At 62.2% G+C, this 11,896-nt stretch overlaps 3 protein-coding genes across 3 annotated transcripts; all 3 read right to left on the reverse strand.

Moving 5' to 3' along the window:
• Nucleotides 1-5,305: 5,305 nt before the first annotated feature.
• LOC147976075 (uncharacterized) lies at nt 5,306-6,268 on the reverse strand. Its single transcript, XM_087520713.1, has one exon. It carries the CDS (start codon nt 6,266-6,268, stop codon nt 5,306-5,308), a length of 963 nt encoding a protein of 320 aa, XP_087376839.1.
• A 276-nt stretch (nt 6,269-6,544) lies between these two features.
• LOC147976076 (uncharacterized) lies at nt 6,545-7,114 on the reverse strand. Its single transcript, XM_087520714.1, has one exon. It carries the CDS (start codon nt 7,112-7,114, stop codon nt 6,545-6,547), a length of 570 nt encoding a protein of 189 aa, XP_087376840.1.
• Nucleotides 7,115-8,986: 1,872 nt separating this feature from the next.
• LOC147976077 (uncharacterized) lies at nt 8,987-9,430 on the reverse strand. The gene has a single exon (XM_087520715.1). It carries the CDS (start codon nt 9,428-9,430, stop codon nt 8,987-8,989), a length of 444 nt encoding a protein of 147 aa, XP_087376841.1.
• Between the last annotated feature and the right edge of the window lie 2,466 nt (nt 9,431-11,896).

Below are 11,896 nucleotides of genomic sequence, written 5' to 3' on the forward strand. Positions count from 1 at the left end.
CTTGGCCGGGTCGAGCGACCCGGCCAAGTGTGTGCCGGTATTGAGGGGCAGTGCCAACCCCGTTATTTTTGAAGAGGATCCGGGTTTCGTTGCCTGCCCGGGGTCCATCCCCCCGACAGTAGTCCCCGAAGCTGTGAAGGTCCGCCGTCTTCGGATGAGTGGGCCTTCGCAGTTTCCCCCTTAAGCAAGGTGGATCCTACGAGCGCCGGGTCCGGCAACACCCATTGTGTGCCGGCTTTCTCAGAAACCGGATCGTGGCATCCCGACCATGGCGGGGACCGAGAAGTCTGCCGAATCTTGGGGCAATCCCTCGGGCTTCGCGCGGGCACAACGTGGTGCCCGGAAGTCGGAGGGGCCTGATAGGCCAAGCGCGTGAAGGGACCGGGCGGTGGGCTGGGGCCCACCGCCACGCGCCCTTGGCCCAAGCGTGCGGATTTATTGTGGCGTCCGGGGGCCGATTGCTCTTCCCCGGGCAGTTACTGCGCATGTACGTGCGCACTTATTGCGGGCTAGTGGAACGTGTGTGTGTGCAGACGATCCCACTTCCCCACTTCCCCACGTTCAAATCGAGGGTTATAAATTGGGGGGCAAGGGGCGGCGGACATTATTCTCGGTCGCGCCCTCCTGTCCCTTTGCTCTCGCTCCGCTCTTTGCAACTTGACGCACTACGGCACCCGCTGCTCCGAGCAGAACTCCTTCTCTCCATCTTCCTTCTTCTTCCTTTGATCATGTCGCTGCCATCGGGCTCCTGGATGGGCTCGAGCGTCACCTCCGAGGACATCGCCCAACTCCGGGCAACGCGGCGCCTGCCGCGGGAGACGGACGTTAGCGTCCGCCTGCCGCGGGGCGAGCAGAGGCCTCGGCTCGAGGGGCAGGAGCGCGTGGTCTTCCTCACGCACTTCGAGAGCGGATTCGGGCTGCCGGTGAGCACCTTCTTCCGTGCTTTCTTGGAGTTCTTCGGGCTCCAGCCGCATCATCTTGGCGCCGGCGCCATCGTCCAGCTCTCCAGCTTCGTCACCCTCTGCAAGGGGTACCTGGTGGTCGAGCCTTCGATCGACCTCTAGGCGCGCTTCTTCTCCTGGAAGCAGCAGGGCCGTCGACCGGGGAGTTCGCCGACTGCGGCGCCGCCGTCATCTCGAAGCGGTCGGGGGCGGATTTCCCCAAGATCCCACTGGAGGATTCTACCAAGAAGTGGCAGAACTCCTTCTACGTCCGCAACCTTGGCGTGGATCACATCAATCTTCTGGCCTTTGCCATCGCACCGCCGCGGGCGAAGACAAACCGGGGCTACTCGCCCAGGCGCCCGTCGCAGGAGATCGTTAATCTCTGCGAGCGGGTGACGGTGATGAGGACACAGGAGGGGCTCACCGGCACCGACCTCCTCGCCGCGTTCATCAAGTGTCGGGTCCTTCCGTTTCAGGGGCGCTCCTGCCTCATCAGTGAGATGGTCGACCTTCAAGACCCCAACCGCATGGGGTCGACGCGACTGTCCGCGGCGCAGGTCGCGCGCGGCGTGAATGACATCTCCAAGGCCAACCTTGGGGAGGACTGGGAGTTTGGCAAGGCGCCGTACAGCCGGTCGAACCCGGCGCCGCAGGTGAGTGTCTGGTCTTCTTACTTTGCTGTCGTGCACCTTCTCGTCCGTCCAGACGCGACGCGGGTGGTACTTCTGAGAGCGATTCGGCATCCTTACGTCTGGGCCTCGTCGCAGGTGGCGCCGGTGGCGCCAGAGGAGCCCGCAGCTCGTGGCGGGGAGGAGGAGGCCAAGTCTGAAGCCGGCGCTGGGCGTCGCGCGGGTAAGTCTCATGTTTTTCTTCATGTGTCTTTGAGTTGCTGACCGCGGCACGGAACGATCGGTGCTGACGCCAGTTGTTGGTGTAGCAGCGTTGGGCGGGGGAGGCGGCGACGTGGGCAGAGCCGGGTCCTCGCATGGGGCGGCGCCGAGACGCCCGCATGGGAAAGACAGCCTCGCGCCGCGACCCAGGCCCCGAAGCGCACGGCGGACCCGGCCGGGGCCGGGAGGCCGGCCAAGAGGAAGCGCGGTGGCGGGCACGGGGGGCCAACCCCGGTCCCGGTCTTGGCGGGGTTAGCTTCATTTCCTGTTGCGCTCAACTTTTCTTTTCTTGAGCTAGTCTTGTTTCTTTTCTGCTCATTCGATCTTCTTCTTCAGGTCGCCAATTGCGCTGGCGAGGGCGGCGGCGGAAGCTGGGGCCGCCGAAGGGGCCGAGTTCCACAGGAGCCGGTCCGACCTCGCCGACCAGGCCGAGGTGGAGGAACAGGCCGACTCGGACCTTGGCCTGGATCCGAACGATGCCGAAGCCGTGGCCTGGCGGGACAGGAACCAGGAGGAGGCAGAGCTGAAGGCGGCGTCGGTCCGTGCTTGGACCGACGCGGCGGCGACATGGGCACGAGGCGGCGCGGAGCCGGCCTGGCGCGAGATTCCGGAGGGCATGGTAGTGGCGGCGACGGTCTTTGAACCATCGTCCGTGAGGGAGCGCGGCTGTGGAGGCAGGGCTGAGGTCATGATCCCCGACCGGGCGGTCGTGGAGGTGGCGGATGACTCCCCGCGATGGGCCGACGTGGTCGGGCGAGCGGGGGCTGATGGTGGTGGAGGCGGCACCGTCTTGGAAGAGACGCTGCGGGCGACGGTGTCGGAGGCGCCGCAGGTTTTGGAGGAGGCACTGTGGGCGGCGGTGCCGGAGGCCGCCCCGACAGCTGGGCCGGAGACGGCGACGCAGGGCGTCCCGACGTCCGGGTCATCATTGGCGCCAGGAGGGGCGTCGGAGGAGGTGTTGGCCGCGTCGTGAGCGGCCAGTGGGGAGTATGCCTTGGTGCCCCGGCAGGAAGGGCGCCGAGCTGCCGTGCCGTAGCCGGCGCGGAGCGGGAGCGCCGTTGTGTTCGGGCCTCAGGCCCAGGAGGAGGCGGCGCTAGACGCCGTCAGTCGCCGCCTGCGAGGCCGGACGGAGCGGCTCGAGGCCTTCGCCCAGGCCGAGGTGGAGCAGATGCGCGACCTGGAGCGCGCCGTTCTGGTAAGTTTTCTTGTAATTTCTTCTTTGTGGGGGCGCGCCAGCGCACCCACTAGGTGTAGCCCCCGAGGTTTGGGCCAACTATGTAGTAGTTGGGTCGAATCTTTAGAGTGTTGGCCTTGTTCTGACTTCTGCTTTCTTCAGCATCTTGACGCCTTCCGGGTTGCTGCCTACAATCGCCTCCTGGGTAAGCACCGGGAGCTCAAGGGCAGCTTGCCGCCAAGGAGGAGGAGCTCCGCATCACCGCAGGTATTCTTGTGCTCTTTTCTAGTGGGGCGTGCTAGCGCACCCACTGGGTGTAGCCCCGAGATTTGGGCCAACTGGGTAACAGTTGGGCCAAATCTTAAGTCTTGCTTTTTTCTTCTGCCGAGTCCTTCTTCATAGCTAAGGTGCTGTCCTGGCGGACTCGTCTGCTCTGGGCCGGTCATCACTACGACCGGCTCGTTGCCGACACCGGCTGTCTTGGCGTTGAGGCGGCGCAGGCGAGGGCGGAGGCGGCCGCGGCTCGGCGGTCCCTCGACGAGGCCAACCGGCTGCATGAGCAGCTGGAGGGTCACAAGAGCTTCCTTGAGGCTAAGGTGGAGCACCTTAAGGCGGAAGCCTCCAAGGTGGCAGAGGTACAGCAAGCCCTGGTGGAGGCGGACCAGCAGCGCAGCCAGCTGGCCGACGACAAGGGCCGGCTCCAAGCCGAGGTGGATCGCCTGCGGGAGCAGGTCACCACGGCTGAGGGGGCCCGTCAGCACGAGGCCCGTCTCCGCGAGGCGGCTGAGAAGGCGGCCGAAGGCAAGGACGCCGAGCTGAAGGCGGCCCTTGCCAAGGCGTCCGATCAGGAGAAGGCGCTCAAGGAGCGCAATCATGCCATCAAACGGGAGCGGCATGGTACGTTGCTTGAAGCGCAGCACCTGGAAGAGTCCTTCTCCCATAAGTGTTTTTTCTTGTCGTTTGCCGGGTCAGGATCCGGCCTTTCTTCCTTGTTGTTCTTCTTCTAACTTGCTTCTTCCTTTGCGGCAGGGGCCTTCCCGAAGACGCATCGGCTGGCGGAGGAAGCTGCCTGCCATCAGCGCCACCCGACCGGCGTCGTTGGGTCCGAGACGGATCCGCGGGTGGCCTGAACCTTCCCGGAGATCGTCGCCGCCGCTGAGGCCCGCCTGCAGGTCCTGGGAACGCAGTTAGGGCGGCTGTCCCAGGACGGCGCCGCGATGACGGCGGCCCTATGGCCGGACTCCGTCCAACCGAGCAGCTTCTCGCGCCTGGCGCGTTGGTTGGAGATGGGGCCGGACCGGCTTGGTGAGTGGCGTGTCTCCGCCGCTCGTGCTGGTGCTGAGATGGCGCTCCGGTTCGCGTTGTCCTGGCATCCGGACCTGTAGCTGGACGCGTTGATGGGCCAGCGGGCCGGTTCGGAGCAGCACTTGCAGGAGCAGGCCGGCCGGATCACCTCTGGGGCCAGCTATGTCGCCGAGTTCGCCTTCCATGTCGAGTTCCATCCAGAGAGGACGGAAGACGGCAGGGCCGTGGACGGTGAAGACTACGGCTTGCTCCTCCACGATCCGGAGGGGAGCTCGGAGGAGACGGGCGTCTACCGCGACACGGGTGCTGAGGAGGACACCGGCACCTCGCTGGATCCGGAGGCCCCCAGGGGAGGGCCGTCGACGTCACGGCGCGGCGCTAGAGATGCCCGAGACACTTCGTGTAATAATTTGTTAAATAGCAGGTCCACCCACCCACTAGGGGTTTTTAGGGTGTAATGAACTTGGGCCGTGGACCTTTTCTTAAATACTTGTGTAGATGTCGTGGGTGCTTTTGCTTTTTGCCTTCCGTTTTTGGACCGATTTCATGCGTTTTTCCTTTCTCAAACCTCCCCCTCACGAGTCATACGGCCGAGGCTCTGGTCCGTGACAAGGAGTTCGGTTCTTTGAGAGGAGCGCGCAGGACTTGGGTCCCTCGAAATGTTGAGCGCGAGTGAAACACCCACTGGGCCGGTTGGCGGCAATCCGGCGAAGCCGGTTGGCGAGCAGCCGGTCATGTGGCTGTTCATTTGATGAATGGTTAGCCGGGTTGATCGACCCGGTAGCCTTTGACTTAGTGTATGAAGCGTAAAGGAGCTTTGGCCCGTTGTGCTTGCCAGCCGACAGCCAAAGCTGGATCTGTGGCTTTAGGGCGAAGTGGGGGACCACGGTGTCCTAACTTTATCAGGAATTACCAATTAAGGCGGCGGGGTGGCGACCGAGCCGGCCAGCCCCCGAGCTCCCGGGTCGAGCGAGTCGGACCGGTGGCCGGGTTCAGTGGTATAGTGATGCAAGAAAATAGGACCCAATAAATTGGTCGACAAAAGGCAGCCCTCGAGTCTTGTTCGGGGACCCCCGTAGTTTCATGCGTTTACAAAAGGCGACGATACATACGCTCGTGCGGCTAACTGTAAATGGGCGGAGGAGTTCCGCGTTCGATGGCTGGGTCGTTTCTTCACCGGCGGTGTCCTTCTTGTGCTTCCTTGACTTGCGTGCGTCGATGAGGTAGTAGGCGTTGCGGTCGCGCAAGGCCTTGCTCATGATGAATGGGCCCTCCCATGGAGGGGACAACTTGTGCCGGCCTGCCTGCTCTTGGACGAGTCGGAGGACGAGGCCGCCCTCGCGGAATGCGAGGGGCTTGATCTTCTTGCTGTGGTAGTTCCTGATGCCTTGTTGGTAGATGGCCGAGCGATTGAGCGCCAGGAGGCATGCTTCTTCGAGCAGGTCGACGCCGTCTTCACGGGCTTCTCTGGCTTCGGATTCGGTGTACATCGCGACGCGCGGCGAGTCGAACTTGACGTCGGTCGGGATGACGGCTTCGGCTCCGTAGACGAGGAAGAACGGGGTGAACCCGGTCGACCAATTCGGCATGGTGCGTAGACTCCAGAGAATAGCTGGCAACTCGTCAAGCCAGCTGCCGGGTGAGCGGATGAGCGTCTCAACGAGTCGCGGCTTGACGCCGGACAGGATGAGTCCATTGGCCCGCTCGACCTGCCCGTTGGACTGCAGATGCGCAATGGAGGCCAGGTCGAGGCAGATGCCGGAGACGGAGCAGTATTGTTCGAGCGCGCCCTTGGCGAAGTTGGTGCCTTTGTCGGTGATGATGTTGTTTGGCATGCCGTAGCGCGCCGCTATGTCCTTGATGAATCGGACGACTGTTGGCTCGTCCAGTTTCTTGATTGGTCTTGCCTCGATCCACTTGGTGAATTTTTCCACTGCCACTAGCAAGTGCGTCATGCCGCCTCGAGCGGTTTTGAAGGGTCCCACCATGTCGAGTCCCCAGACTGCGAAGGGCCAGGCGATCGGTATGGTGCGGAGTGCTGATGCCGGCTGGTGGCTGTGTTTGCTGAAGCGCTAGCATCCCTCACACTTGAGGATGAGCGACTCGGCATATTCGAGGGCCGTGGGCCAGTAGAAACCGTGGCGGAACGCCTTGGCCACCAGGGATCGTGATGCGGTGTGGTGCCCGCACTCGCCCTGATGTATGTCGCGGAGGATGTCGATGCACTGTTCCTACTCGACGTAGCGCTGGAACATGCTGGTGGAGCTGCGCTTGACGAGCTCGTTCTTGATGATGTTGTAGGCGGACGCCCGACGCTCCACTTGTCGAGCTTCGGTCTCGTCCATGGGGAGAACCCCGTTCTCCAAAAATTCCGATATTGGGAGGGCCCAAGATGGAGCCATAACCACGGCGAAGATGGCCACCAGGGTCGGTTCCGAGTCAGTAGCCCCCGAGTTGGGTTGAGCAGCCCCCGGGTCAGGGATGGCGACGCCCGGGCCGGGTTGAGCAGTCCCTGGGCCGGGTTGAGGTGCGGCCGGGTCGTCTGGCACGTGGATGGACTCGGAGTCCGGTGATGGCTTGACGGACGGCTTGCGTAGGTGCTCGAGGGAGACGCCGGATGGGTTGGCTTGCCGTGACGAGGCGATTTTGGCGAGCGTGTCGGCTGCTTCATTCTCCACGCGCGGGACGTGGAGGAAGTCGCAGCCCTCGAAGGATCCGGATAGCTTCTGGACGAGGAAGCGGTAGCTTGCCATGTTGGGGTTGCGGGCGTCCCATTCGCCGGAGCACTGCTGCACCACCATGTCCGAGTCACCGTAGCACAGGATGCGGCGGATGTCGAGTTCCTTGGCAAGCCGGAGGCCATGCACAAGGGCTTCGTACTCGGCAACGTTGTTGGAGGCGGCGAAGTGGATCTAGAGCGCGTAGCGGAGACGGTCACTTTTCGGGGACGATAGTACGATGCCGGCCCCCAAGCCGAGTCGCATCTTGGACCCGTCGAAGTGCATGAGCCAATGCATCGAGTTGGGAGGCAGCGGCAAGTACTGGGTCTCGGTCTAGTCGATGAGGAAGTCGGCCAGGGCTTGAGACTTGATCGTGGTGCTGGGCTCGTAGAGAATGGTGTGGCCGGCTAGCTGGATCGCCCACTTGGCAACCCGGCCAGAGGCGTCCTGGCACCCGATGATCTCTCCGATAGGCGCCGTGCTGACCACAGTGACAACGTGCTCTTGGAAATACTACTTTAGCTTCTTGGAGGTGAAGTACACGTCGTAGCACATCTTTTGGTAGTGCGCGTAGTTCTGCTTGGAGTTGGAGAGCACCTCGCTCAGGTAGTAGACTGGGCGCTGGACGGCTTGGATATTGCCCTTCTCTAGTCGCTCGACCACCAGCACCATGCTGACCGCCCGCGAGGTCGCGGCTATGTAGAGCAGCAGCGGCTCCTTGTCGGTCAGCGCGACCAGGACTGGTGCGGTGGAGAGCATGCGCTTGAGGTCTTGGAAGGCCTCGTCTGCCTTGCCGTTCCATTCGAACAGGCTCGTCTTCTTCATCAGCTGGTACAGGGGTAGCGCCCTCTCGCCCAGCCGGCTTAGAAACCGGCTGACCGAGGCCAAGCATCCGTTGAACTTCTGGACATCGCGCAGCCGAGCCAGCTTGCGCATGCGCTCGACTGCCTTGATCTTCTCCGGGTTCGCCTCAATGCTGCGTTCCCAGACGAGGAAGCCGAGTAGCTTTCCGGCCAGGACGCCGAAGACGCATTTTTTCGGGTTAAGCTTGACCTTGTATTCACGTAGGTTGGAAAATGTTTCCTTCAAATCGTCGAGGAGCGTGAGGTGCTGCTTGGTCTTCACCATGATGTCGTCCACGTACACGTGGATATTGCGGCCGAGTTGCGGCAGCAGGCATTTCTGCATGCAGCGCTGGAAGGTGGCACCGGCGTTCTTCAAGCCGAACGACATGGTGATGTAGCAATACGCCCCAAAGGGCTTGATGAAGGACGTCTTCAGGGCATTGGCCGGGTCCAGCTTGATCTGGTGGTAGCCGGAGTAAGCGTCCAGGAAGGACAGGAGTTCACACCCGGCGGTCGAGTCGATGACTTGGTCGATCCGTGGGAGGGCGAACGGATCCTTGGGACATGCCTTGTTGAGGCTGGTGTAGTTGATACACATGCGCCAGCTCTTGTTCTCCTTCAGGACGAGGAATGGATTGGCCAGCCACTCGGGGTGAAACACTTCCATTATGAAGCCGGCCGCCAAAAGCTTGGCGACCTCTTCACCAATGGTCCTTCTCTTTTCTTCGGAAAATCGTCATAGGGGTTGACGGACGGGCTTGGCGTCCTTGCGAACGTGAAGTTTGTGCTCGGTGTACTTCCTCAGGATACCCGACATGTCCTTGGGGGTCCATGCAAAGATATCCCGATTCTCACGGAGGAAGTCGACGAGCTCGCCTTCCTATTTGTCGTCGAGGCGGGCGCCTACGACGACGTACTTGCTGCAGCTGGGGTCTTCTGGGTTGAGCTTCACTTTCTTGATCTCCTTGGAGGGCTTGAAGGCGGCCTCGTCGGCCGGGTCCGAGGTCGAGATCGACGCGGTGGAGGCCTCACAAGGCAGGGTGACGATCCGGTCGAGCTGGCACCGCTCCTCGGCAATGACCAGCGACTCGGCCAACTTGGCGCTGTCTCAGGCGCACTCCAGGGACTTGCGGTAATCGCCGGTGATGGCGATGAGGCCCTTGGGACCCGTCATCTTCATCGTCAGGTACGCATAGTGGGGAACCGCCATGAACTTGGCGAGCGCGGGCCGGCCCAGCAACACGTGATACACGCTGGACAGGTCCACCACTTCGAACCAGATCGGTTCGTGCCGGAAGTGGCTGCTGTCACCGAACAGGAATTCTAGCTGGACCCGGCCAATGGGGGAGCAGGAGAGGCCGGGCACGATGCCGTGGAAGATCATTCGGGTCGGCTCCAGGTCCTCGACCTTGAGGCCGAGCTTGGTCATCGTGTCGTGGTAGAGGATGTTGATGCTGCTGCCGCCGTCGATGAGGACTCGGGAGAACTTGCATGTGCGCCGCGCGACGATGGTGGGGTTGAGGACGAGGGCGTAACCACCCGGACTCGGCATGACTGCCGGGTGATCCTCCCGGGTCCAGGTGATCGAGCGATCCGACCAATGCATGAACTCCGGCTTAGCTGGGACGACGGTGTTCACCTCCTACCGAAGGAGGCGCTCGCTGCGCTTGTCGTCGCCGAGGCTGGTGAAGAAGACGTAGGCCGCGTTCTGGTCCGGGTAGGCGTCGTTGCGCATCGTGCTGCCAGCTGGAGGCGGCAGTGGAGGCAGAGGCGGCTGTCCCGTGCCTAGAGCCGAAGCCGGAGGGGGGGGGGATGTCGCCCCTCATGATGCACTTGGTGATGGCGCACTGCCGGAGTGTGTGCGTGGAGGGTTTTGCGCCGCTGTGGTGCTTGCAGGGGGCGTCGAGAATCTGCTCGAAGCTCATGGCGGGTTGCCATGCTGTCTTGCCGGTTTGCCGGCGCTTCGCCGCCGGGTCCGCCGCGGGTTCGGCGGCCGCGACGAGCCGGTTGTTGCGATGCGGCGCCGGCTGGTCAGCCTTGCGCTTGTTGTTCTGGTGATGCTGTTGTCGGCTACTTTCGTCGGCCGGCTTCGGAGGGGGAACTGGCTTCACCTTGCCGGCTTCATCCAGCGCTACCTGGATCTTCATGGCGGAGTCGGCGTTGGCATACTTGTCCGCCGTCACCATGAGCGCGGCCATGGTGGCCGGCTCGGAGCGTAAGAGCTTGTGCTTTAAGAGAGTGCCGTCTCGGCACCCGTTGACGAAGTACTGGATCGCCTGGACTTCATGCACGCCCTCATAGCTGTTCCGGAGCTCGGTCCAGCGTGCGAGGTATTCGCGACCGGTCTCCGTAGGTCCCTGCACGCACATGGCGAGCTGGCTAGGGTGGCCGGGTCGCTTGTAGGTCCCCGTGAAGTTGTGGATGAAGGCTTCCTCGAAGTCCACCCACGTGTTGATGCTGCCCATCGGCAGGCTGTTCAACCATGTGCGGGCCGACCCTTGGAGCATGAGCGGTGCGTAGCGCACAGCGAGACGGCGATTGGCACTGGTGATGCCAATGGCCGTGGTGTAGTCGATGAGCTAGTCTTCTGGCTTCACCGTCCCGTTGTACTTGGGGGTGTCGCGGGGGAGCATGAATCCTTCCAGGAAGGGCTCCTCCCGGATGCGGGGGCCGAAGTACACCGGCCCGATAGCGCCGCTCTCCTCCATCTCCAAGGAGTGAGCAAGCCGATCGAGGCGGTGGCCAGCGTCGGCGTCATCGATGGTGCGCGGGCCGAGTCGACATGCAGCCAGGCCACGGGGGGCTAGGTCAGTTGGAGCCGGACGCCGGCCATGCTGGCCGGGTCCGCGATGGATCTCTAGGACGAGCTCATCGCCTAATCCATCGGCGGCTGTAGCAGTCGGGTCGCGCCGAGTCCGGGCTCGGCGCGAGTGCGCCTCGCCGGGTGGCGAGGAAGCGGTGTGCAGAAGTTCGCCGGACCCGCCAAGGCGGGCGGAGCCAGATCCCGCTGGCTTGGCGAGCTGGTTAAGGCGGTCCTGTTGGGTGTTGGCGGTGTGGGGGAGTTTGCGCATCCGCTCGGTGCGCTCTTTCAGCTCCTCACCCGCGAGCTGGTCCAGGCCGGCTGCGGCTGCCTGGGCAGTGCGCATATTCTTCGCTGGGGTTTCGTAGACGGTTGGGACGGCGCCGAGGGCCTGGCCGATCGCTCCTCCCCGGGCGCGCACATCGGCGACCCGGCTTGGGTCACCGCGGAGGGCGTGAATCCGTAGGCGGCATCGCGCTCCAGCTGAGCGGCGTCCAGGCGACGCTCAGTGGCGGCGAGCGTCTCGGACAGGTCCAGCATCTGCTGGCGCCTTTCCTCGAGCTGGGTTCGGGCCTCAGCGGCGTTGGTGGCGTCGACGTCGGTGCCGATGGGGATGCGGAGGCTCTGCATCGCGGCGTGCAACAGATCGGACGGCTCAATCTGTTCCGCTGTGGCCCTAGCTTCGGCAGCCTTCCTCGTCTTGTTCGACGAGGAGGAGGCACTGTCGCCGGTGACGAAGACCTCCACGTGGACGTCCATTGCCCCGGCGGAAATGCCGCCGCCAAGGGAGAGGGGAGTGAAGGAAATATGCCCTAGAGGCAATAATAAAGTTATTATTTATTTCCTTATATCATGATAAATGTTTATTATTCATTCTAGAATTGTATTAACTGGAAACATAACACATGTGTGAATACAGACAAACAGAGTGTCACTAGTATGCCTCTACTTGACTAGCTCGTTGATCAAAGATGGTTATGTTTCCTAACCATAGGCATGAGTTGTCATTTGATTAACGGGATCACATCATTAGGAGAATGATGTGATTGACTTGACCCATTCCGTTAGCTTAGCACTCGATCGTTTAGTATGTTGCTATTGCTTTCTTCATGACTTATACATGTTCCTATGACTATGAGATTATGCAACTCCCGTTTACCGGAGGAACACTTTGTGTGCCACCAAACGTCACAACGTAACTGGGTGATTATAAAGGTG

This window comes from Triticum urartu, chromosome 4A (genome assembly GCF_056163025.1).
Source record: "Triticum urartu cultivar PI428250 chromosome 4A, HENAU_Tu73, whole genome shotgun sequence".
Lineage (NCBI taxonomy): Eukaryota > Viridiplantae > Streptophyta > Magnoliopsida > Poales > Poaceae > Triticum > Triticum urartu.